The sequence below is a fragment of the Zalophus californianus genome, chromosome 9, assembly GCF_009762305.2.
Source record: "Zalophus californianus isolate mZalCal1 chromosome 9, mZalCal1.pri.v2, whole genome shotgun sequence".
NCBI lineage: Eukaryota > Metazoa > Chordata > Mammalia > Carnivora > Otariidae > Zalophus > Zalophus californianus.
Genome location: NC_045603.1, coordinates 93,125,662 through 93,153,373, shown reverse-complemented (window position 1 = coordinate 93,153,373; position 27,712 = coordinate 93,125,662). Strand labels below are relative to the sequence as shown.

The window sequence follows — 27,712 nt, the reverse complement described above, 5'->3', positions numbered from 1 at the left end:
GATGGTCACACTTCCATCTGAGAAAATGGAGTTAGTAGAACAAGAGGATTAGGGCTTTACAATAAGTTATGATTTGTGCTGTGAAAGAAATGTGAAGACTTAATACTCCCAAGTATTGATACACTAGAGATTATGGGATCTGATTTTGAAATAATAAAGGGGCTAAATGAAGTTTGCTTAAAAACAAGTTAATGAACTAGAAAACAGAGCTATAAAATGCTCCCTATAATCAAGATAGGTGAACGATCCAGAATTCTGATTTTTATCTAATAAGTGTTTCAGGGGCACCTGGGTGGCTCACTCAGTTAAGCGGCTGACTTTTAGTTTCAGGTCATGATCTCATGTTCCTGGGATCAAGCTCCGCATCAGGCTCCGTGCTCAGTGGGGAGTCTGCTTTGGGATTCTCTCTCTCCCTCTGCCCCTCCCCCCTGCTTGCCAACGTGCTCTCTCTCTCAAATAAATAAATAAATAAATAAATAAATAAATAATAAAGCCCTTTTTTTTTTTTTAGAAAAAAGAGTTCCAGAGAGGAAGAATATAGAGTAGGAAGAGAGGCAGAACATTTTAATAAGTCATTCAAAGGAGGCTTGCCTCCTCAGATTGAAAGCACCTACAAATAGTATGAAATTTATGAACGGAAGAGATAAGGAAAAAAGCCTTAAAATCTTCCAGACAAAACAAATAGAATGCCTGCAAAGGAGGGAGAGATTCAAACCGACATCAGATTTCTCATCAACAGCACTGTATTAAAAAGGAAAGAAGAATAAAAAGGAATATCAAATAACAAATAAGATGATCAACCTTATATTAAGATTCATAAAATGCAAATAAAAACATACCGTGATACAATTTTTTAGCCAGCTTGGCAAAAATAAATATAACTATGATACCAATTGTTGGTGAGGGCATAGAGCCATAGGACCCCTTCTGTACCACTAGAAGGAAGGTAACTGGTATGTCCACTTTGGAGAACAATTTGGTAATGTCTGGAAGAGTTACAAATGCATATAACCTAAGGCCTAGGATTCCACTCTGAGGCATTCATTCTAGAGAAAATCTTGCCACAGGAAGTCAACAAGACTCGGACAAGAATGTTCGGAGCAATATTGTTAAAATAGAAAATTTGGAAACATGCATTAGAAAATGTATTAGAAAAATGAGTAGGTAACTTGGATTCTATTTATAAAAAGATTACTATGAATGAATCTGATTAGATTATGATTAAGCTTGAGCTTCACATGCAGCATAGGGCTGAGTTTCACAAATGTCATGTTGAATGACAGAAGCAAATTGTCAAAAAAAATACATTCAGTAAGATACCATTTATATAAAATTTCGAACAACCAAAAGAATGCCATGTATTGATTCAGGATACATACACAGAAGTTAGAGCCTAACGAAATGCATGGGATGATAAGCACCAGATGCAGGACAGTGTTTGCCACTGGAGGAAAAGGAGGGTGTCATCACTAAGGAAACAACAGATCAAAAGAAGTAACTATAGAAGATTGGAATCAGACAATTAAAATCTTAAACATAATGAAACATACATATCCCATATATGTTTGGTATATATATTCAACAGGTAGAGAAATAGCATTTTCTTCAATTCACATAAAACACGTACAAGAATTGAGCATGTAATAGGCCAGTTTCCCAACCTGTATACTATGTGGGTCCTTTATACCAGGGCCAGAGGTTTGGGGATTGTAGCCTGACTCCTACCAGCATCCTAGTCTGGGGCTTTAAATTCCTTTTGCCCCCAGGAGACATGCAAATATCATTTTCTATATGTAATACGACACCAAAAGATTTGGGAAGTAGTTGCTTGGCCATAAAGAAAAGCGCAATAAGTTTCAGGCTGCATGCAATGATTACAATATAATAAAATTAGAAACAGGATAAACAGAACCATCCTCAAATCTATATACTTAAAAAATTAAGAATAAAAAGAGACATTTAAATAACTCTTGTATTAAAGGGAAAGTCCAAATAGAAGTAACAAATTATTTAGAATGGAACAAAAAAGAACATTATATATTAAGACCCATGGAATGGGACCAAAGAGGGAAATCTGTAGTTTAATTTATCTATTTTAATTTAATTTATTTATTTTAAGTAATCTCTCCACCCAGTGTGAGGCTCAAACTCATGACCCCGAGATCAAGAGTCACATGCTTCACCACCAACTGAACCAGCCAAGTGCCCTGGAAATCTGTAGTTTTAAATGCACTTTTTGGAAAATAAGAAAGACAGAAAATAAGTGCCTAGGCTTTTAACCCAATGAGCTAGATGTGTAACAAACCCAAAGAAAGGAAAGGAAAGGAAATAATAAAGGTAAAATGGGAAACTAGGGAACATACGTCTTACATTTTTTTAAAGACTTTTTTTTTAAGTAATTTCTACACCCAACCTGGGACTTGAATTTACAGCCCCGACTTCAAGTCACATGCTCCACCAACTGAGCCAGCCAGCGGCCTCCATGTTTTATTTTTATTTGTTAACTCTGGCAACCCTAAAATTAATGAAAATAGAAAATGAAGGTAGGTTTTTTTTGGGGGGGGGAACAAGCAATAAGATAAACTTTTAGAAAGTTTAATAAAAAAAAGAGAAGATAAACTTAACTTTGGGATATAAAGATGCTTACTATAGATATAGAGGAGATTTTCAGAGTTATTAGAGAATACCATGTGTAATTTATGCCAATATATTTAATGAAATGGACAATTATTGCAGATAACCTAAATGTCAAAAATTGGATCCACAATAAGAAAAAAATCCGGATATACCAATAACCACAAAAGAAATTGAAATCGTTGTCAAAGGAATACCTGCTGAAAAGGTCCATGTTCCAAACACGGTCTGTGTTTTCCAATGAATTCTCCCAAGCAGTCCAAGAACAGATAATTCCCATCCTATCCAAGCCTTTTCAGAGCACAGAATCAAATGGAAAGCTATGTGATTCATTTTATAATCCTGACGACAAGGACAACACAAGAGAAGAAACAGACCCAGTCCCATATAGGAGCACAGAAGAATCAATCAGTCACTCAACAAGCAAATCTAATTTAGATGTGTTTTGAAAGAATAATGCATCATGACTAATTAAAATTTACCTTCGAATGTAAGAATAATCTAAATTATTGTTATTAACTAATTTACTACATTAACAGATTCATTTAACAAGTTTTTAATGGGCTCCTATTACGTACCAGGCACTGTACTGGGAACTGGGAAAACAACAGTAAACCAACAGCTTTAAAAAAATGTTTAAGTCAACTTTACCTGAAACCCTATCATAAGAATCAGAATTCAGTAAATCTTTCATTGGAGTAAAAATGCAATCACTTAAGTAATAGTAATTTCCTAAACTAAAAATGAGCAACAATTCAAAATTAATTTTGAACAGAGATTTTTTTTAAAAAGCCTTTAGTTCAGGGGCACCTAGGTGGCTCAGTTGGTTAAACGTCTGACTCTTGATTTTGGCTCAGGTCATGATCTCAAGGTCACGAGATTGAGCCCTGCGTTGGGCTCCACACTGGGCATGGAGCCTGCTTGAGATTCTCTCTCCCTCTCCCTCTGCCCCTCCCCCCATCTCTCTTTCTCTCTCTTAAAAAAATAAATAAATAGAAATAAAAATAAAAGTTCAGTTGTAGGTGTGATTGAAAGCTGAATCAACTCTGAAGAGAACCCACCATGTCAGGATATAGGGATGGTGGAGTGAAATAGTACACAAGAGAATAAAAGGAGGTAAACATTTTGGTGAATAGGTATTTCTCATTGCTTCTGAAGGATGTGGTAGGCTAGGGCGAAAGGATTGGTGGAAAGGATTCTGGGGTGGCCCATACATGCTTTCTGGAGCTGCAGGAGGAAGAAGAGGTCCCCCTGGACACACTGACAACAGAGTGCTGTGAATTAGAGAATGAGGCATGTGATAGTTAATTCTATTTGTCAGTTTGCTAGGCTGTGGTGCCCAGTTGTTTAGTCAAACACCAGTCTAGATGTTGCTATGAAGGTTGTTTTTATTTTTTTATTTTTAAAAAAGATTTTATTTATTTATTTGAGAGAGAGAGAGGGAGCACAAGCAGGGAGAGGGAGAAGCAGGCTCCCCACTGAGCGGGGAGCCAGATGTGGGGCTCGATCCCAGGACCCTGGGATCATGACCTGAGCTGAAGGCAGTTGCTTAACTGACTGAGCCACCCAGGTGCCCTGAAGGTTGTTTTCTTAGATGTGATTTACATTTATATCAATAGACTCTGAGTGAAGCAGATTACTCTCCATCATGAGGGTGGGCCTCGTCCAATCAGTGGAAGGCCCTAAAAGCAAAGACTGAGGTTTTTTACAGAGGCAAATCTGCCTCCGGATTTTACTGTCTACTCCCGCCTGACTTTCCAGCCTGCCGATTTCATACTCAAAATTGCAACATCAACTTTTCCCTGAATTTCTTGCCTGCCAGCCTGCTCCACAAAGTTCAGACTTGCCACAATTGTGTGAGCCAATTCTTTCAAATCAATCTTTCTCTCTGTGTATATCCTATTGGTTCTGTTTCTCTGGAGAATGCTACCACAGGGCAGAAGAACAAAGTCTGTGAGCAAAGGAGAGACTGACTGGAGAGGCACAAAAAGATCGGCTCTCAGATGAAGCTGACCCCGTGGTGAAGAACCATATTGGAGAAGACTCTGTGCCAGATGGAAAAGTCTGAGTGATTGCAGGGAGTTTGATTTATGTTTTGGTGTTTTTATCCTCCTTGTGATGCCAGCAACCTATTTCCCAGATTTCTCTTTATCAGTTCTTTTCCATCAAATCTGCTTCACCACAAAATCCAGAACTGGACCCGTGTGGCTCTTCATAAGAAGCCTCCAGATTTGCTGCTCCCCATGACTCTTTACAAAGGCTGACATCTTGTAAGGATAACTCCACACCATCTGAATTTCTTAATATGGCTAATCTCTTCAAAAATTTTACATTTTCCTCCAATTAGTTTGTTAAGGTGTAGCGTGAGCTTCCCTCCTCCCTCTACAATTGCTTTCTGTTTCATTTTTTGATATTTGTTTTTAACTGTAAAATACACCTACAGTTTACCATTTGAATCATTTTTAAGTGTGCAGTGCAGTGGCATTAGGTACCTTTGCAGTGCTCTGCAACCATCACCATCATCCATTTCCAGAAATTTTATATCATCCCAAATGGAAACTCTGCCTCTGTGAGGCAAAAACTCCTTTATTTCCCTCTCCTCCCAACCCCTGGTAACCACTATTCTACTTTCTTTTCCTGTAAATTTGTCTAGTCTACCTACCTTATATAAGTGGAATAATGCACTATTTGTCCTTTTTTTAAAGTTTAATTTTTAAGCAATCTCTACACTCAACTTGGGGCTTGAACTCACAACCCTGAGATCAAGAGTCACTCACTATTCTGACTGAGCCAACCAGGCGCCCCCAATACTTGTCCTTTCTACAGTTACTTTTTTTTTAAATTTAATTTAATTTTATGTTATGTTATGTTAGTCACCATACAATACATCATTAGTTTTTGATGTAGTGTTCCATGATTCATTGTTTGCGTATGACACCCAGTGCTCCACGCAGAACGTGCCCTCCTTAATACCCACCACCCCCCACACCCTCCCCTCTAGAACCCTCAGTTTGTTTCTCAGAGTCCATCGTCTCTCATGGTTCATCTCTCCCTCTGATTCCCCCCCTTCATTTTTCCCTTCCTTCTCCTAATGTCCTCCATGCTGTTCCTTATGTTCCACATATGAGTGAGACCATATGATAATTGACTTCCTCTGCTTGACTTATTTCACTTAGCATAATCTCCTCCAGTCCCATCCAAGTTGATGTAAAAGTTGGGTATTCATCCTTTCTGATGGCTGAGTAATAGTATAGATGGACCACATCTTCTTTATCCATTCGTCTATTGAAGGGCATCTCGGCTCTTTCCACAGTTTGGCTGTTGCGGACATTGCTGCTATGAACATTGGGGTGCATATTCTACAGTTGCTTTTTAACTGATAAAATAATATAATAAAAATAAATAAATAAAATAAATAATAAAAACTTCTCCCAAGCGAGAACACTATGAAATCTTCCAATAACTGTTGCCCACACCATCATCTCCAAAAAAACTCAGAGACTGGAACTGAGGCTCATGTTTTCAGACAACGAGACCACAGCTGGAAGCTTCTCCAGGGGAAGCCTGAAGCTCAGTTCTGAGGCAGTCTGTAGCCCCTTTGTGGAGCACACATTCACCACAGACCAGCTTGTGGTGGTTGTTGGCCCACTGAACCACAGCAGACGCCTCACCCCTTCCCAGGACACCCCACAACCTTCAGCTGAAGCCAAACCTGCACTGACATTGACAATCCATTGACATCAGTCAAGGGAGCAGGCCCAGGGCTTAGAGAGGGATGCTGAAGAACTCATTCTACGTTCCCTGTTCTCATCCACACTTTAAATATTAATGATTTGTTTTACTTAACTTTTTACTGGGGGGAAAAAAACAGATTAGAAAACGACACAAAACAAATCATTACAAAGAGAACATCTTTGTAACCACCATCCAAGTCAAGAAATAGAACCTTGTCAGCCACCCCAGAAATTCTTGTGTGTGTCCTATCCCCATCTCTACCCCCTGCCTTCCCTTACAAGTAACCATTCTTTCGATTTTTTGAACTACTTTATTGAGATCTAATTCACACACTATGCAGTTCATGTATTTGAAGGGTGGGATTAAATGGTTTCAGTATATTCACAGAGTTGTGCAACCATCTCCTGACTTTTCTAGAACTTCCTTCCTTATACCCAGTACATGTAGGAAAGGCAGGATAAATGTTTGCTCTGTCCCTTAATTTATCAGCTTTCAAGATATTGGATTAATTTTTTTCCATACTTCAGAGTTGATCAGTTAGTTGAGGGTTTTTTGTTTTTGGGTTTTTTTTTGGTTGTTTTGTTTGTTTTTAAGTAGGATCCATGCTCAATGTGGGGCTTGAACTCAAGACCCTGAGTTTAAGAGTCACGTGCTCTACTGACTGAGCCAGCCAGGTGCCCCTGTTTTGGGGATTTTTAAACAATTATATACTCATAGCTTTAAATATATTTGATGAGTTTCAATCTATTGCAAATTATTAGTGAAGCCCAAATTGTCTCATCTTGGCCAACATTGCCTCCTGTGTCCCTTTGACAAAACACTAGTTATCTTTGATAGCTTTCTTGCTATCTGATATGATGAGCTGCTATCAAGCATGTCAGAGACTTCGGTATTTTAAACAATGTGATATTGATGTAGGAATAAGCCAATAACTTAAAAGAAATATGGAGACTTAGTAAGTCATAAGGCCATGCAGTGGACATCTGTTTTTTTGCTGCCAGCATTGATTGCATTTTCTACTAGGAACAGTTTCCCAAAGTGTATTTTGGATATGACTCCTCATTCATTCAGCCTTATTGAATGAAGTATGTTCAGAGGGACTGAGGGTATCGTCAGCTCTAGTTGCTGCCTTGATGGACATAAGCCAATCAGCCTATCTTATCACCTTGTTCAAGTGACTATTCTAGAGATGGGCATGACCAGAGTCCACGAAAGGCAAGAAGACATTCACTGCGTCTTCTAAGAAAGCTGTTGGGATAATTTGTCTTCTTTTTGGAAGGAGATATTAAATTTCTACTTCTTACCATTCATACATATTAATGGAAGGGACACTAAAAGCCTAGAAGAATCTATCATTAGAAGACACAGAAAGGTAAAAAGCCATATTGATAGATTGATAATGGGGTTACCTGATGTCGGGACTTCAAAACATCATAAGTATAATTAAAAGACAAACAACTGAATGAAAGTAAACATTTCCTACATATGTAACAAGAATTAGTACCATATTGTAAACCATATTGCATAAGAAAAAAAGGTAACCCAACAGAAACATGGGCAAAGGATACAAGCAAATAATTCTCATAAGAGGATCTAGAAAGGGGAAAAAACCCAAACATATGAAAGGCGCTCAATTTCACTCATTTTAACATTACAACATAGGATTCCAAAGCATGGATGTATCAGAGTTTAACCATTTCCCTGCATGATGGGAATTCAGATTATTTTTAATTTACAACATACAATGCTCAATGAACATCTGTCTTGCCTCCTTGAATCTATTTCTGCTTTTGAGATATTAAGCCTTGTAAGCTTTTTTTTTAAAGATTTTATTTATTTATTTGAGAGAGAGAGAGAGCACATGAGAGGGCGGAGGATCAGAGGGAGAAGCAGACTGCCTGCTGAGCAGGGAGCCTGATGCGGGACTCGATCCTATGACTCCAGGATCATGACCTGAGCCGAAGGCAGTCGCTTAACCAACTGAGCCACCCAGGTGCCCTAAGACTTGTAAGCCTAAACCTAGAACATGATAGCAGACATCCTGGGGTCTGGGCCCCAAACAGAATTTGTGTAGAATGTGGATGTCCTCTGCAACTTACCATCAGCATGTTCTTTGGATTTTATTCTTAATCATGTGCTTAATCTAATGCACTTAGAGACTACTGGAACTTTTTCTGGTCAGATTAGTTCAAACAGTCAGAAATTGTTCTCTTTCCTTAAAATAAAGCTGATTGAGGGATTACATTGTCTGAATAGCTGTAGGATTCTGAAACTCCTTTATAAAGACTTACTTTATTTTTAGGTTTGAAAATATCTATGATTTCTTTTGGATTAATGGTCTAACAGGCATGTTTTACTAGGGCGGTATTTTTTTATTTATCGTTGCTATAGCTTGTTTCTTGCTCATTGTACGTATGTTCCAGGGAGAGGAAGTTGTTGACTCTCTGCCCAGGAGGGAGAGAAAATATTTATCAAATTCAAAATATGTATGCCTTTTATTCCAGCACTTGCACTCTTAGGAATCTCTCCTACGAAATACTCACCTGGAATGTACATAAACATACACGTGACCACACCCAAGAATATTCACTGTACCATTGTTTGTAATAAGCAATTCAATTGAAAATATGATAAATGTCCACCAATAAAGGAATGGGTCAATAAATCCTGACCTGCTCATAAATTGAGTGACAGCTACCTGTATCACCTTGGACAAAAATATCTGTACATAAGAGGGTCCAGGGAGGAAAAAGAACTCACCCCAGATGGTTCAAATAAAGAGATTTTTTTTTCAAAGATCTTATTTGCTTATTTATTTGAGAGAGAAAGAGAGAGAGAGGCAGAGGAGAGGCAGACTCCCTGCTGAGCAGGGAGCTCGATGTGGGGCTTGAACCCAGGACCCTGGGATCATGACCTGAGCCGAAGGCAGATGCTTAACCAACTAAGCCAACCAAGCACCCCTCAAAGGAAGAGATTTTAAGGAAAGGTTTATTTATGGATGTTGAGCAGTGTTAGGCCAATAAGAAGAGATGGGGAAGTAACTACAGGCTAGCAATAGTGGAAAGCTATTACCATCCCTAGGGCTTAAGGTACAAGGGAGTGGACATAACAGGAGCCCAGTGATATGTGAAACAATAGAGGCAGGGTCAGAAGTGGAACTGTAGCCCAAAAGGGATAAATCTACTGCAAAAGACAGAGCTGCAGCGGGTGAAAGCAGGGAAGGAACACTCTGACTTCCTCCCTCCTATGCTCTGATCTCCTGCTGGTCCCTCCCATTGGCTGGACCCAATCAGAAGCATCTGGCAAGGGAGCCTGAGTGAAACCATCCATAGGGGTCAGCCTGCTGGGACACAGAGCAGGGCAGAGAGAAAGGCCAAAAAAATGACCTATGGGGATAGGGAAATGACTAGCACAATGTTTATGTTATATTTTTTAAGTGGAAAAAAAAGTTGCATAGCAATATATGCAACAATATGCTATTTTTGTAAAAGAAAATCACAACACATATTTGAATAAACATTAGGTAAGAACACATAGCAAACTATGAACCTCAGTGTTACTTCTAGAGGGTGAAAACAGATGGAGAGGGAAAACCTAACTTTCTACGTTTTTGTATTTTATAAACATGTTACAAAAAGTATTTCTTTGGTGGTTAGGGAAATCAAGATAAACTATATTTCCCATGAAAAGAGAGCATTTTTACAACTAATGTGAAGACAGAGTAGGAGAACCCCTAAATGATTAATAAATATTTGATTCACTCATGGGCACTGCAGAGAGAAACACCCCCAAAATCCATGTTAATTATTATTATTATTTTTTTTAAGATTTTATTTATTTTATTTATTTACAGAGAGAGAGAGAGAGAACACAAGCGGGGGGGAGGGGCAGAGGCAGAGGGAGAAGCAGACTCCCTGATGAGCAGGGAGCCCCATGAGAGGTTCCATCCTGAGACTCCAGGATCATGACCCGAGCAGAAGGCAGATGCTTAACTGATTGAGCTACACAGGCACCCTTATTATTATTACTTTTAAACAGTTATTTATTCATTTTTAGCGAGAGAGGAGGGGGGAGGGGCAGAGGGAGAGAATCTCCAGCAGACTCCCTGCTGAGTACAAAGCCTGATGTGAGGGGCTCAATCTCACCACCCTGAAATCACCACCTGAGCAGAAACCAAGAGTCAGCTGCTCAACCGACTGAGCCACCCAGGTGCCCTACATGTTAATTATTTTAATGTTCAAGTCAAAAAGAAGATTTTGTATGCTGTAGTGTTGGTTAGGATTCTCTGTTGCAAAGATGAGAACTCAAATCAAGATCACTCAAGGGATAAAAGGGAAGTTAAAGAAAACTAAGGATATACAGATGGCTCTGGAACATAGCGATGGAGAGAAAGAAAAAGCGAGACTCCTTCTGTTTGCCTCCAGGTTCTTGTCTCTCTATTGTTCCCAGCAAACACACCTTCTCTGTTCTTTGGGGCACATAATAGGCAAAATAGAGCTGCCTCACAGATCTGGACTTCCATACTTCAGTTGCAGTCGCTGAGAAGATTAACTCAACTCTCTTTGGGTTCATATTCTGAACTCCCAGGAGAAAGAAACAGATTTGCCAAGTTTGGTTCAGCTGGCCACCTCTGGTCCAGTTGGCTATGGTCAATGGAGCAGGATCATGCAATGTAGTACCAACACAGATCCTGGAATCCTCTGGAAGGAGATGAAGAGATATCGTTAGACCAAGGGTAAGGGATATGTTCCTAAGCTACCTACTACAGTTGCAGGTAAGGCAGAGAACGTTATAAATTGATGAGTTAAAAATCACTTTTGAATTGTTCCATAGCTGAAAAGTAAAAAAGATACTCTGAGGGAGCCAGGACTCAAGCCTGGTGTTCTCACTCTACATGCAGAGCAGTTACCTTATAGAAAATGTTTTCCCTCTTTTTCAAAGGTAATTTAATTTTTTTTTAGCATAGAAAGTAAAGGAAGAAATACTTTTTAAAGTGCTAAATTTTAGGAAAAGTGGATTAAAAGTTATTTTCTCACCTAATTCAAAAGCAAATAGAGTTGAAACCCTACTATAGAAACCATTAATTTTTTTAAAGCAAATAACCAGAACAATAACAATCAACTTTCAGTGTATTGGAAGATACATCCCTGCTTCACTATAATGTTTAATGTGAAATGACTAAATTCTTCTATAAAAAATAGGCTTTGAGCAAAGTCAAAAAAGAAAACCAATATCCAACATTCTCTTGCCAATAAGAGACACGCTAAAAATTAAACTCTTCAAGGAGTCTAAAAGTTTTTCTTTTAGATCTTAAGGGGGACCTTAAGATTTATTATGCCTCTGTACATACAAAGCCAGCAGCTGGCCTAATCCAGGTTGCAATGATTATTGTATATGTGTGAGAACTTGAGAGATAATGACTAAGCTTGGGAAAGGGAGAGACAAAGGTAATAGTTTCCTGGTGTCCTGTCCTGGGAGATAAGAGAATCTTTATGGCTACTGGTGGGGTGTGGACCTAGCTGCAGTCTTTCTGGCACCAGAGGAAAAGGCATGTGGTAAAGAAGATATGCTGTAATGGAGCCCATGGGGCAAATGCTTCTATGTTAATGAGGTAATGTATGTTTCACCCACGTGATCCCAGGTGTGCTGTGCAGGTGTGCACACCTGTGGAGGAGGAAGTGGGACAAAATTAAATTGGCTTCAGTTGATCACGTTAGGGAGACTGGGGCAACTGAAGAGCTCTCAGTGTCAGATTTGTCCAGAAGAATAAGTAAGATTATATTTTTTTCCAAAGGAAGGCAATGATGATAGGTTCTCACTTTAAAAGTAAAAATCCTATTTTGAAGCAGTGATTTTCAAAATTATATTATATTGAATCAAAACCAGAAATTGATCAGTGAAACAGAATAGTGCTTCTAGAAATAGATGTGGACAATAGTCACAAATCAATATAAGACAAATTAGCCCATTTATAGAACACATTTATAGGAAAGCATACCATCGTTTTATAAAAGTGATCAAAATTATTATATCGATCTGGAGAAGAATTAGCTTAACTTCCATCATGCACTATTATAAACTCCACGTAGGTCAAAACAGATGAAAAAGTTTATGGTAGATGCTTTCTTTTTCTTATTTCTTTTTTTCCGTAGGCATCACTTTCCCTCTCCCCTAACACCCCACCATAATTTCCTACTGTAAAATTTCTTCTCCCTGACTATAGGTAGCGTTAGTGGGTGGGTAAATTTCTGTTACTATCTTGCATTTGGAAGCTGAAATGATTCACTCTCTCTCTCTCTCTACCCAGTACAGACAGGGGACAGGCACTTGATCTAAGCTCAGCCAACCCAGTGGTCACTCCTAGAATTTTGATGTGGAAGCTGATGCCAGTACAAGAAAGAACAATGGTTGGTCAGTGGCATCCAAACAGGCCATTCCAGCTATAAAACACCTGTTATTCTTCCAGCTTTGGTTTGGCAGAGCTCCTTGCTTCATTCTCAAGCATGTTCCTGCAGACTCATACCAATAGTTTCCAATAGTTTGATTATACTAGCTGGAGTGAGATTCTTTCTATATTCATGTGGAGACTGCAATTCCAAAGAAATAACTGAGGAGGAAGAGAGTGTATGCGATGGTTGGTAGTTTCACAGTTCATCTTGCAATATGTATCTCCTCCACAAGAAAAGCATTCTGGTAGATGGCCTGATGGTTTGCATTTCTTCCTCTTGCCTCCCCCTATGGCAGGAGTATACTTCTTTATCCCATCTTTGCTGGCCACTTGACTTGATTGACCAATAGAATGTCAGTGGATATGTACCATGTTGCTTCAAAATATGTGTTTTCTTTTACCTCTTCCATTCTATCTTGCCAATACTGTCCAAATCCATGATAATCTCATTCATTTACTTTAACAGCCTTCTAACTCACCTCTGGCCTTTTAGCTGTGTACCTCTGGAAATCATCCTTCATAAAACTGTCAGTGATGTCAAATCTAACCCTGTAAAGCCACAGATTAAAGGCTTCAATGACTCCCGGTCCCCCACATGGCATTTGATAGCCATCATGATTTACCTCTACGTACCCTCTCAGCTTCATCCCTGGACATTCCCAGCTTCCTGCTTTCTGCTTAGCAATGTGAAACTGCCTGAAGCCTCCTGGAAACTCCTCCATGCCTTTGTCCATTCTGTTCCCTTCTTCTGTCCTCCTCTCCCTCCTAATTTTGTCCAAATAACATCTGTTCAACTCTCAAGTCGACATTAGTGCTTCCAGAAAGCCTTCGCTGGTACTTACTAGGCATGCACTTTCCCTGTGCTTTCTTAGTGCACACACGTCTGCCACTCTCCACATTGACTTGAAATGATTTGTTCTGTATCTTTCTAACAGGTTGCCATTTCCTGGAGGGCAGGAATGGTAGCTTATTCAGCTTGTTCTCCTCAAGATCTAGCATGATGTCTGACACACAGTAGGTATTCAATACACATTCACTGAGCTGAAATAAACCAAGCAAATTAACCATTAATCTAAGAAAACTGAGTTGTCTTAAATCCTGCAGCTGGAATTCCTAAAAAGCTGAAGGCATTATAAAGTGGTTCTTCTGGAAAGCAGGATAGCCACATGTAACAAAAACTATGAAAATGTTCTTCCTTCACTTGGTATTTTCCCATTTGTGAATACTTCCCAAAGAAATAATCCAAATGGGTAAAATGTACACAGATGTTCCCAGCAACTTTAGTTATAATAGTGAAAAAAAATCCTGGAAGCTATCCAAGTGTCTAATAGGGAAATGACTAAGCAAACAATAGGATTATTACATAGCTATTAAAAATGACAGAGGTGAGGACTATGTCAACATAGAGAAGTGTGTATCTGCAGGAACGTTAAGTGGGAAAAAGAACACAGACCAGTGTTTAAACAATAGTGGTTAATGAGGAATGTGTACATTAACAAAGATCAGAGGCCAGTTTGGAAAAATGAAGGTGGCTGGAGTTCGCTGGGTCTTTTTTTCCTGTGCATTCCATGAGTTGATGACAATAATAGTTGAGATATCATTGCAACATAGATGTCCTGAAAGTCCTCTGGAGTATAGGTGCTCTAAGTAAACTACCAGCTGGTATATTCCAAGAGAGTTTCATGCTAAATTCTCATAAAATTAAATATGAAAATAATGACATTTCTTTGAGAGAACAAAATACTTTTGTTTAATTCTTTTTTTTAAGATTTTATTTATTTATTAGAGAGAGAGAGAGGTAGAGCGTGAGCAGAGGGAGGGGCAGAGGGAGAGGGAGAAGCAGACTCCCCACTGAGCAGGGAGCCTGACACGGGGCTCCATCACAGAACCCCCGGGGCTCATGACCTGAGCTGAAGGCAGATGCTCAACCAACTGAGCCCCCCAGGTGCCCCTCTTTAGTTTAATTCAACAAGCAATTCTGAGAGCTTCATTATGTTCTAGAGCACTTACATTCCCATGACGTTTATGAAACACATGGGCAAAAATCCTCAGATGGATAGGTGTTATTCTTTTCACTTACTTTTATTTATTTGAGTGACTGTACATATTAGGACCTACTAACCTTTGGCCTACACCTCACATTCACAAGTTGTCTCAGTTTTATACTTTTGATGTTGTCTCCAAAAGAGGTTCTATGTATAGTCACTGAGATATACTGGTAAAGATTAAAAGGAAAAAGTCATGATCATATAATTCTAAACTTGTGTTGCTTTACTCCTGTAGTGCACCGTGAATTGATATTTTATAAATCATATGTTTATCTTGTGAATAGCAAAATATCAACATTGCAAGATACACTGCATTGCAATTAAAAGAACCCACAATTTTTTATTTCTTGTTTGAGAAAGGTTTCATTTTTTTTTTAAATTCACTGAGATCCTCAAAAAATGGAGATGGTCCAGGTGTCTCTGGATCTCTGGAAGACCCTGGTCATAACTGTCACTTTATCTTTAAGATGTGATCGTTTTAACAAGGGTCCCCAAACTAATGGGTTTTTAATAACTGTATAAACACCTAACTCACCAACTGCTGTTAACTAGCCCTACAGTTTCTGCTGCCATGAAGTCAGAAAACCAGCAGTCAGAAAAGTGACAGCTTCTAGAGCAGAGGTGCACAGCCCCGGCTGCTGATCAGAATCCCCTACATTTTCCCAGACCCCACTCTGGACCTCCTGATTTAGACTCTCCGGGACTGGAGTCTGGAGATGACTATGCTTAAAAGGGTCTCTTCCTGTCTTCTTTCCTCCTATTTCCTTATGGTTCCAGGACTCAGAATTCAAGCTAGTACTGTTTAGCTTCATCACAGGTTTAACAGATCTGAACGCTAATCTGAAGGTCAACCACCATTTTCAATGTAGTCTCTCTGGGGCAATGTGTTACAAGTACCCCAAACATAATTTAGAATAGAAGTTTGAGGATGCAGTCCACAGATTTTTGGGGGGAAATGAATACTTTTGATCAAAATACTTTCAATTACTCTTCAAATTTCTTATTGCTTACATATATGAAAGTAAATGCTGATTCAAAAGTGTTATATTCAAGTGTCCACTCCTTTTTATTTTTTAAAGATTTTATTTATTTATTTGAGAGAGAGAGAGCACACGTGCAAGAGAGAATGAGCACGGGGAGGGGCAGAGGGAGAAGCAGACTCCCCACTGAGCAGAGAGCCCGACATGGTGTTTGATCCCAGGACCCCGGGACCATGACCTGAGCCAAAGGCAGGTGCTTAACTGACTGAGCCACCCAGGTGCCCCTCAAGTGTCCATTCTTATTAATAATTCAAAGTATTATGTTGACCATTCTCCTATACCTTCTATTTCTTCATTATAGGTCTGTACTCTGATTACTGATGCTCCAGAGAGGATGATCCTCCTGTATCCCAGTAAAATTCCTCATCCAAGAGATAAAAATTTAATCATGGTCATCTAAACCCCAAACACACAAGAAAATATCTAGGGAAACTGGGAATTGAAGAACAGGGTAGGGGGTGCCTGGGTGTCTCAGTTGGTTAAGCATCTGTCTTCGGCTCAGGTCATGATCTCAGGATCTTGAGATCGAGCCCCGCATCAGGCTCCCTGCTTAGTGGGGAGTCTGCTTCTCCCTCTCCCTCTGCCCCTCCTCTTCTTCATGCTCTCTCTCTCTCAAATAAATAAATAAAATCTTAAAAAAAAGAGAGAGAGAACAGAGTACAGTCCCACCTTGCCCCCTGCCCCAATTCACTCTGGCTCACGTTCCATTTGGAGTGATTATGTCTATGGGCACAGAGGAAGATATGTTCCCACTTCTTACCTGAAAAGTGCAGGTAGATACTGAAGGCATCTTGACTAAGGTTATATTTATCCTTTGAGGAGCTGTAACCAGAATATTTGGACATGGACCAAACTCAGAAAAATCAAGTTCCAAAGGACTATGGTTGTGAGTAGTAGCAAATGGTGTTGTGTTGATAAATACCAAGCATAGTTATAAAGGTGGGGAATTTAATTGTGTTTCAGAAAGATATGGCTGTTAAGACTTTCTAGATGAACCAGAGAGGTGAGACAATAATTATTTAAGCGAAAAACCAACTTGCCCTTCCTTATTGGAAGGTGCAAGAACGAGAAAGATGATGTAATTGGGCTTCCCGGCTGAGCTCCAGCCACCTATCTGAATGCCCCAGAAAGCAGCTACGATGCCATACGTGTTTTTCCCTCCTGAATTATCCAGATAATTGCCCTTTAGCCCCATACTCTGCTAACCCGGGAATAGAATCCGTTCATATAACTATTGAATGGGCTACAATTGCCACTTCAAATGAAAACCCAGGAAGCCAAATCCCAGCTGCTGTTGAAAGTGTATAATTAGCTCCTTGTGCAGCCTGACCCCGCTGATTTTTCTGACGCATTTGGCTTGCGGTGTGCCCTTTCTGAGACCTTCGGCATCTTCTCCACAGCTGGAGATGCCCGAAACTGCAGGGAACACTTCCTGTGGGTGTGGCCTTACATTTTTAAGGCTCCCCGCTGAATGGATTGCGTTTCAACACGCAGCTTCACTACGCTTTTTAAAATTCGGGAGCGGACTATGAGTGGCTACATCAGACATAAGAGGGTTCCCTCCTTTCTTTTTCTTTTTAAAAAAATGATTTTGTAATGATGTCTTCTCAAGAAACAGTATAATTGGTTAGCCTGGGGTACATTTTTTGTCCTCCCATACAGGGTCATTAGCTATTCTCAGGAGAGGAAAGGCAGGGTATGCCCCCTGGGAGAATGACAACACTTGTTTCAAGTTGGGGAAGAGCCTGTGGTTCTTTTCCTGCGTTTGGGGGAAAGCGAACACACAATGTTCATTTCCTAAATACGGGATGTGCTGTGGCTGGCAGGTCATTTTCCACCATGTCACATCCTTCTGGCTGAAGGCAGCAGGGGCTAGGACAGGAAATGGCAAATTCTCAGAATGAGACAAGGCTTTCCCAGGGCAGTCATTGGTTCTCTGGAACTATAAAACATGCTCATCCAGAAACAGCCTCAGATTTTTCTTTCCTGGAGATAGCCAGAAGTGAATGGTAAGTGGGGGAGCCCAGAGGGATTCTGTCTAAAAGACAGCCATTGGAATTATAATGCTGGGGTTACATTCTTGGTCCACTACATATTTTGTGTGACGTTTCCTCATTTTGCTAAGAGGTGTCTTTGCCTGGAAATTTATCACTGGTGGATGGGATAATGGGGGCATGCAAATAAAATTAAGACCGAGGAGTCAGGAGACCAAGATTCTAGACGGTTCTGTGAAGACTCAGCTGCATCTAGACTGTGTCTGTCTTTCGATTTTCTCATCTTTCAGAGGAGAATAATGATTCTGCTCTGATGTCTCACAGTATTGAAATGCTCTATTTCTGTGGCTCATTTGTCACTTTTGAGAAGTTCCTGATAATGAGGAGTACAGTGGATATGAAGGTGGGACTCTGGCAATTAGGAAGGATGCACCTTTACCCCAGATGTACAGTTCTCTTTCTTAATCATCTTCAATTGACTTCAACTTGGTACAAGGTAGCCCTCAGTGAGTTGTTAAACAAAAATGTTGGACACTTTATTTTATTCAGCTGTTACTCATTTTTTAAGGAAGATTTCATCATAAAGAAGCATAATAGTATTAATTTAATGCGATTTAGTTTTAATTGTGCACCCACCAAAGAGTGAGAGTTAGAAAAAATAGCCCAAAGGACATCTTAGGCTTGATTCTAAGGTAAGAGCCTGGAAAATAACAGGCAGAAGAGTTGCTTCAGGGAATCATCTAACTTAGATTAGTTTCTTACATTTGATCGTATGACTTTTGAGTTCTTTGGTGACTTGTCTTTTTCACTCATCAGAGGGGGAAAAATGTATTGCAAAACTCGTAGGACCCAAGTCTTCACGTAAGGAAGGGGCTTTGTGAACTGGTACAACCTACCACCTGCAAAGTGCTCCCTTTCAAGCAGAGCAGAGGCCTCAGTATTGCAGTAGACTTCCAATGCCACCACGCCCTCCTCACTGAACTTACGTCTTACGGAACAGTTAATAAGTGCACCCTTAGCGTTCCCCGGGAGGGTTGCGGACGAGAGCCTCACTCCCGCTTGCCATACGCGTTTTAAGGTCCCGAGAACTTGTGTGGCTCTTCCCAGATTCCAGAACCGGTCTTTGCGAACTTGACACACAGGCCTCGCTGGCAAATGACCGGTTTGTTTCCCCCCGCGGGGCAGCGGCCGTCGTGTCTAACTCGGGCGTGCGGGAGGCGCGGGCGGGCACGGAGGCTCCGGGCTAACCGCGCGTGTGTGTCCCCCGCAGGGCATGGAGAGGCCGGCGGCGCGGGAGCTGCAGGGCGCCGACGCGCTGCGCCGCTTCCAGGGGCTGCTGCTGGACCGCCGCGGCCGGCTGCACGGCGAGGTGCTGCGCCTGCGCGAGGTGGCCCGGCGCCTCGAGCGCCTCCGCCGGCGCTCCCTGGCGGCCAACTTGGCGGGCAGCTCGCTGAGCGCCGCGGGCGCCGTGGCCGCCATCGTGGGGCTCTCGCTCAGCCCGGTCACGCTGGGGGTCTCGCTGGTGGCGTCGGCCGTGGGGCTGGGGGTGGCCACAGCCGGAGGGGCCGTCACCATCACGTCCGACCTCTCCCTGATCTTCTGCAATTCCCGGGAGCTGCGCAGGGTGCAGGAGATCGCCGCCGCCTGCCAGGACCAGATGCGCGAGATCCTGAGCTGCCTCGAGTTCTTCTGCCGCTGCCAGGGCCGCGGGGACCGCCAGCTGCTGCAGTGCGGGCGGAAAGCCTCCATCGCCCTGTACAACTCGGTCTACTGCGTCGTCTTCTTCGGCTCACGTGGCTTCCTCATCCCCAGGCGGGCGGAAGGGGCCACCAGGGTGAGCCAGGCCGTGCTGAGGGCCAAGATTCAGAAACTGGCCGAGAGCCTGGAGTCCTGCACCGGGGCCCTGGACGAACTCAGTGAGCAGCTGGAGACCAGGGTCCAGCTCTGCACGAAGGGCGGCCGTGGCCAAGACCTCAAGATCTCCGCTGACCAGTCTGCCGCGCTGTTTTTCTGAGAACATCCTTTGCCCTCATGACCGAGGCCAGAAACCATGCCCCGGGATGCTCCAGATTTGTAGCTCCCTCAGGAAAACAACACCAAGTTGGATTAGGAGCGGAATGCAAAGGATGAGAAAAACTGTTCTTGAAATTGGGGGAAGGAGGGGGTGCTCAGAGCCCTTCTTTTTGCCATCGCCGTGACATCCTGCCTGGGGTTGCGTGCTAGGGACTTTTTACTTGCCTAATCCTATGGGCTATGTGAACTGAAAACTATTTTTCCTTTATCAAAACCGTTCAGTCTCCACACCGGTGGGCACCACTGTATTAAAGTTGTTTCGGGGTCCCTGCCCCAGCCCCGGTGGTTTGAGCAGAGGTTGGGGATGCTGGGGGTGCCGCCACCCTCTGGGTCCTCTCCAAGCCCCACTAGGGTTTGAGGTCCTCAAAATGCTTGTGAGAGGAGACGCTAGCGTTAAAGCTTCTCTTCCAGAGTCTCTGAGTATAAAGAACTCCAGAATCCAGAGCAAATCAGGTCCCCTCTGAACTGTGAAGCCAGGTTCAGGACCCAAGAGGGGCCTCTCCCATTGATACGCGTTTCCCTCCACCTTCAGTGTGCCCCCTCTCAAATCCAGCCTGGGGCAGAGTGGATATTCCTGAGGGGTTTCATAGCCAGACCTCCAGATATTCTGGGAGGGAAACCGACTAAATGGTCGTCTGAATCCCACCCCCTTGCAACAAGCAGCTGAGGCCAAGGAAGATGAAGTGACTTACAACTTTACTTACGGGCATCCTAGTGTACAGAAGAAAGCAGTGGATTTGAGTTAGATAGTTCTGGGTTTATTATAGGCTCTGCCACTACTATGGGACCTTGGCCACTTAATTCCTCTGAGACTTGGCTTCCTGGTCTGTGAAACAGATGTGAAAACGTCACCCTGTTGTAAGGTATTGAGATGAAGTGCCAAGCACAGTGTCTGGCTCAGGAAGTGTGGCCCCAGGGCATTAGCATCACCTGGGAACTTGTTAGAAAGGCACATTCTTGGACCCAACTGTCGACTTAAGGAATCAGACTCTGGAGGTGGGGCCCAGCAACCGGTGTTTAAACAAGCCCACGGCGTGATTCTGACATCTATTAAAAACTTAGGTTTTGAAGAGCACTGCAACAGATGTTCATTTCTGATCCTCTCGGGAGTCTTCATGAAGTCTCACGGCCTCCCCAGCGGCTCCATGGCCTTCAGAGTCGTTCACAGAAGGTCAAGGTTGGACAGGGTCCCAAAAGTAAAAGCAAGAATGTGCGTGGGATAGGCCATTGCGACCTGGGGCATTTTCCCACCACGTGAAGTAAGGGATATAACATAGTAACCCCTCTAGAGGGCAGTGTTGCCCACTCGTTGTAGGAACTGATACACAAAGGAATGTGAACTTAATGCAAATTGGCCTTTGTTACCTTCTCTGAAAACTGCCGGACCATGTATTTTTTTAATTTAAGTTTGTTATTTAATTGCTGTTTATTATTTGCATTTAATTGTATTTAATCACCACGCCACGTTTAGAAAATAATAGGAATAGCCAGTTTCTGAACAGGAGACTGCGGAGGCTCTTTTCAGGAGATGAGACTGAGTTTTGCCTTCCTAAGGTGGGGCATGAGCTGGAAATAGCTGGAAATAACATGGCTCTCCTTGAATAAGTCTCTCTCCAGGCGAGGGGAATTTTATTCCTTGGTGATTTGAGTGATCCTTTTAGGTAAATGTGGGAAGTTCTGAATAGAGAGACCACAGGACGAATTTAGGCTTATCAATGGAGGTTTGACTTGCGGGCTGTAGAAATGATGCAAACATATTTATCCTGAAGGTACTTTGCCAGCAAATAACATTTGACCTGAAAAGCAAACCTCTTTTGTTCAGGGGAAAAAAAAAACCTCAATTAGAGGCATGTGAAGGAGGCACTCAGACCATGGCAGCCTGATGTCTTGTGAAGTTATGTCTTGTGGATGATAGACAATGGCTTGTGTCATATTTTCACGTTGGGAGCTGTAAGGAATCTGTGAGCTCTCTCTAAGAAAATACTTATCATTTCTTCAATTTCCATTCCTACAACCGTAATGGTGAAAAATATGTTGAAAAGTCTTTGGGACCACACAGGCAAAACTTGGCTGGGTTATTTAGTTATTTAACATGCTTTAAATTAACCCAATCTACCCCTGTGTTTCCCAATGATGGCGGAGTATCTGAGGAACTACAATCTCAGCGCTCCGGGGAGGGCTTAGTGGCTCTATGTTTTTATTTTTCCTATAAATTGCAATTGGTCTGTATCCTGGTTTCTTTTGAAGTTGGTACTGGTTTCTTTTTAAACTGGTGTCATTTCTTAGACCACCTTGCATGAATGCTAGCATTTTAGATCACCAGAATGTACTTCACATTGTTGTCCACGTTATGTCTCAAAGGTACAACTACTCCCTAACTCCATCTTTTATTGATGCTTAAGTTTGAGTTATAGTCTTCCAATGGGTGTGTTGTTCCCTAGAAATAAACTGGGTATTTCAGGAAGCAATAGGAGCAGCTGTAGCAAACTTTTCCTATCGTTAGGGTATTTTAGGGATATCAAAATCATAAACTCCCCAAGTTATCATTTCAGTGGCCCCCTTTACATCTAAGGAACGGTGTCTACTTTGGAACAATACTTTGCACATTATAGGAGCTCAATCCATGCATTTGAATAATTTAAAGAACTGCTTAGCTATAGAAATGGGAATTTGTTGGTAATGAAATGTTATCCATCCTTTTCTGTGTCTGATACAAAAAGTGGAGCCTCTACCAGGATTTAGTCAAGTTCAGTTAAATGGATCATAGAGACAAATATTTATTTATTTCTTTTGGGGGAATGCAAATAAGGCTTTTCCTTAAGGCCTTCATTCTATAAACAAACAGATTGAAATGGTATGTTGCAAAAGGAAGAAAAGAGGGGTATTTCGATTACAAGTATACTTCAGAAAAATGTCCAAGTTTGAAAAATAAAAGTTTTGTACTAAGATTTAAGTGCTTCTGTAAGCTTCTTGGGCTTATAATCGTTTGGATTTTTTTTTTTTTCCACAAAAAAAAGAAGGTTTATTTGGTTCTGCATTTCAAGGATTCAGTAAAACTACATTCTGCTCTATGAAAAAAATGATCCTTAGCAAACATTCTGATCTTCATTGCTTTGACGCATTTGCCCTCAGGCACTTTCATTTCCAAGATGGCAAATGTCAAGGTGGAAAGTAGTTACTGGGAGAAAAAAAGAGAAGAGTGGTGTAGAAACCACCCTAGATCAGATAAGGCAAACAATCAGTCAATTTGATATATTTCTCATTCAAAATCTTAGTGTGAAAAGGAAGTAGAGGGAAGTGAGACATTGCCATAAAACATTGTGCAGAGATAAATGGGGATACAGTTAAATGCAACAATTTCTGAACAGCACATTTTTTCCCACTATAGCAAAATAAGTCCTTTCCTTTCATTGAAAAAAAAAACCGGCCCATTCCTCAAAATTTTGACCTTTCTGTAATTAATTACCTAATCTCATGTCTGCCTGCATATGAATTAATAACTCTGAAAAGGGGGCGGATGTGTAATCATGTTCATTTAGAATATTCAGTGTTGAACCGTATAAATCAATTTTTAAAGAGTAATCAACTTCTATTACAAGAATTCTCTTATTATCCAGAAGTCTCAGCAGTTTCAAAACCTTTGGACATAATTGCAACGTAGGAATTAATTGAAAGGAAACCTAGAATCAGCCAAAGCAGCCTTCACAAAACCCAAACACTGGAGAGAGGAAGAAAGGAAGGGTGAAGGCAAAACTCCTCCAGAAATTTCCAGGAGACTTCACCTTGTAAAGTAACTGATCTTGACCATGCAAGGCCAGTTGGGAAATGTAGTATTTTTGCTGCCAATTAGCTGCTCCCAGTATACCTGGGATTCTGCTTGTAAGGAAGAAAAGGAGGGTGGACATTGAGTGGGTGGTCAGCAATCCAAACAGAGTCTGCAGTGGTTGCTGCAGTCTTTTTTGAGAACTTCTGCCCTGGACGGGCTCTCACTGAGTGCCAGCCTCTGAGTCTCCACCTTGGAAACTCCCCTGGGTCCTCCGAATGTTGCATGCACTATTAATGACTGTGCAGCCAAAAAAACCAAAACAAAACAAAAAAAACAAACAAAAAAACCCTGTGTTGGTAGGACTGTTTGCAAAGGCCAGCCACAAGCTGGGATCCTATCTTTGCCAAAGCATATGCTATTCCTGTCATGACAAGTGTCCTTTTAGTGATTTGCAATAAATCTCTCTTTGTTGAGTTGACAGGAGTTTGGGATGGGGCTTTTTGCTCCTGGCAAACTCCTATGAGAGAAGGTAAACCCTGCTGTGGTCTGGAATAGGAGAAAGAGTGAGCCCCAAGATCCGGAAATAATCCCTGAGCGACCAGAGAATTGTTTGGAGAGGGGAAATCATGCTGATGAACCAAGACCGCTGCAGGGGCTAAGAAGGAACATTAGGGCCCCTCCGCACCCCCGATCCTGACTGGCAGTAGCATTAGGTTGTGGAAAGAAGGTCCTCCAATGTTCTCTTGCCTGCACAGGTAAAGCTTGGCTATACCAAACTACATCTGCAAAGAATGATGTTTAATCCCATTTTGTATTTCCAGTGTAACCCCAGGGCCAGGAGTGCAGGCAGGCCTGTGACCTGATTTGCCACAGAACTTTAGCAATGAGTCACAGTTGAGTCCTCTGCCTCCCAAATACACAGGGGTAGTCACAGTATGGCTTGTTCCAACATTTGTGTGGATACAGTTGCCAAATTTACCCAATTTTTGTAGATGGAGTCAAGGAAGGGTAATGATGTCTCACATCTTCCCTTTAGGTTCAAATGTCTTTTTCCAGGCTCCCTGGTTGACATGCATTTATTCTGCCATCCCCTTGTTATTAAAATTGTACTCATGGGGTGCCTGGGTGGCTCAGATGGTTAAGCATCTGCCTTCGGCTCAGGTCATGATCCCAGGGTCCTGGGATTGAGTCCCGCATTGGGCTCTCTGCTCAGCAGGGAGTCTGCTTCTCCTTCTGACCCTCCTTGTTCTCTCTCTGTCTCTCTCGCAAATGAATAAATAAAATCTTAAAAAAAAATTGTACTCATGAAACGTTGAAGAACAATACTTTGCTTGGTGCTTAAATAAAGTGACATGTAGATAATAAATATAAAAGATGTGGATATTTAATGATAATAGTAATAGCTAACACTGATTGAGAACTTACTTGTTCTAAGTACAATTTCTAAGTATTATCACATTTACCTTACAAAAATCTTTTGGGGTGGACAGTAAGATTACCCCACATTATTAAAGAAAGTAAAGGAAGTGAGAGGTCGTTCAGCTAGCAAAAGTTGTCCCAGGATTTGAATCCTGGTAGCCTGACTCCAGAATTATGCTCTTTAGCTCTTCTTAGAGTGCGTATATTCATAATATAAAATAATAGCTCATGATATTGACAAAATTATGTACAACAAGCTGACAGATTCATTCATTCATCCAGAAAATACGTATTGAGTACTAACCTTGTACTGGCTACTGTCATTTGTGAGCAATGTAGATGGTGTTCTAGATCTTACAGTGCTAACAATCCAGTAAACTAGGCAGGGAAATCTTATGCCAGTAGGTTGATCAATAAGAAACCAAAATGCAGCTTCTCAAATGACTAGTATTTGCAAAAAAACAATGTGGGTGTGATTTGAAAATGATCTAACTTCAGCCTAGATCATAAAAACTTGCACACAGATATTTTGTAATGCTGCCCCAGATGTCTCAATCATGGCAAGATCCTGTGAAAAAAACGTCTAGAATGGAAGGACTTGCTTACTAAGAACTTTTTGCTAACCGCCGATATGCTGGGACGACATGGTCAGAGACCACACAGACATGCATGAAGAAATGACTGGTTCAACAGACCTTTCCAGATCTTGTATAAAAACCTCTGGGGTCATTCCTTTGAAACCACCACTGACCCTGCTTGTCAGTTTTCTTCCCAGTAGGGGTGTGTACTCAATTCCACTGTGGTGGTATGGCCTCATACTGCTGGAGGCTAGTGGGAGAGTTGATAGGTGTGAGTACAAATAAGACCTTAGGTATCAGGAAACTATTCAAAATAATAATACTTTGTGGATGATTTGTTGTCATTTTAAAAAAAGATTTTATTTATTTATTTGAGAGAGAGAGCACGCGCGAGCGAGCATGAGCGGGAAGAGGGGCAGAGGGAGAGGGACAAGCAGACTCCCCACTCAGTGGGGAGCCCAACATGGGGCTCGATCCCAGGACCCAGAGATCATGACCCGAGCCGAAATCAGTTGCTTAACCAACTGTGCGACCCAGGCGCCCCCTCATTATTGTTTTTAAGACTTTAAGTATCTCCACACCCAACGTGGGGCTCAAATTCACAACGCCAAGACCACGAGTTGTGTGCTCTATTGACTGTGCCAGACAGGCACCCCTGGATGACCTGTTTTTTTTTTTTTTTTAACATTGTTCTCTGAATTTTGCATAGTAAACACAATCACTTGTTAGACTTTCATTCTTTCTAACTTCTCTGTAGCATTTGACATTGTTGATTAGTCTTAAAACACGCTTCTCTCTTGAATTCTGTGACACTGGCCTTTCTTACTTGCCTCTCTGTTTAGCTTCTTGATAGCTTTCTCTCTCCTCCACTCCTAAGATTCGAGGGTTGCCTGAGCCTCAGACCTGCCTCCGTCATACAGGCTTTCACTGAGTCCTTCGAGTCCATTCCTAGTGTCTCACAGTCTTGGAGTAGATGTTGGTATGGATGAAACCAGTGGCAAAGAATTCTCTTAGGTCAACTGAAATTGGTAGGTATCAGAAGAGATGCAAACAAAAGTGGAGGTCATTGGCTGAATAAAGCAGATTTCAGGAGCCTGTGCAGAATAGAAAGCCCTAGCTGTTTCCTCCTCAATGGGGTGCTACGCTTTGACTACAGCTAGACATGGTCTTGCTCTTAACGGAATGTCTAAGAGCACTCTCTCTGTCTCTTACACAGACTTATCACATGATGCCTTTTTTTCAAGAGATTTGAACGCATGCAAGGCTCTTATGGACAGAAACAATATCTCAGATGGTGTTAAGCCTTCCCACTGTGTCTTTCCAGCTCCCACTCCAAGACAGGCTCCATAAGCACTTGTTGCATGTTCCCCGCACACCTAGAGCCAAACATATCCTCCTTCTCCTCAGCAAAAGTGGTGCAGTTTCACAGTCTTCTGTTCCTGCCAAAGATAGCATTGGGATCCCTTGTGCCTACCTTGAAATCTTGCTCTCATTTCCAAATCTTCTCTTTCCCCATCTCTTTGATAAGCCTATGCCAAGGTATTGCCTTTCCATTCAACACCTCTCCCCTCCATTTTGATCCTTTCAGGGTTACCACCGCCCACTTAACCCTAACACCTGCAACGATATTCCAGCTGGCTCTCCTGATTTCAGGTTCTTTTCCTGCTCAAATTCAAGCAACCTTCCAATCCTTTATATCCTCCAATTCATTCACATGAATTATAGATTTCCTCATAGTCCAGTCTGATGGAATATAACCTTAACCTAAAACTTGACCCTGAATTTGAAGACACAACTCAGATCGAGTGTGCTGAGTTCCTGCAGTATTTTTTTTTTTTTTTAATGTTTTTAACAGGGTGTTAGGATTGCTGAGACTGCAAGGGCGAAGATGAACTTGATTCTGCGGTTTTAATGAAAAAACAATGATGTAGTTTGGGGATTTTCCAAAAAGGGCTGAGTCAGGAAAAAGAGGTCCAA

At 41.6% G+C, this 27,712-nt stretch overlaps 1 protein-coding gene across 3 annotated transcripts in view; it reads left to right on the top strand.

The window, feature by feature from the left end:
- The window catches only part of APOLD1 (apolipoprotein L domain containing 1), a 48,988-nt gene extending 26,068 nt beyond the window's left edge, over positions 1 to 22,920 (top strand). Inside the window, exons 1-2 of one of the 3 annotated variants that reach the window (XM_027593276.1) lie at positions 17,827 to 17,914; positions 19,170 to 22,920. In XM_027593276.1, coding sequence (XP_027449077.1) covers positions 17,912 to 17,914; positions 19,170 to 19,913 — 747 coding nt within the window. In that variant the 5' untranslated portion in view covers positions 17,827 to 17,911 and the 3' untranslated portion in view covers positions 19,914 to 22,920. The other 2 variants (XM_027593278.1, XM_027593277.2) reach the window with 2 other exon arrangements.
- The last annotated feature ends 4,792 nt before the right edge of the window (positions 22,921 to 27,712 follow it).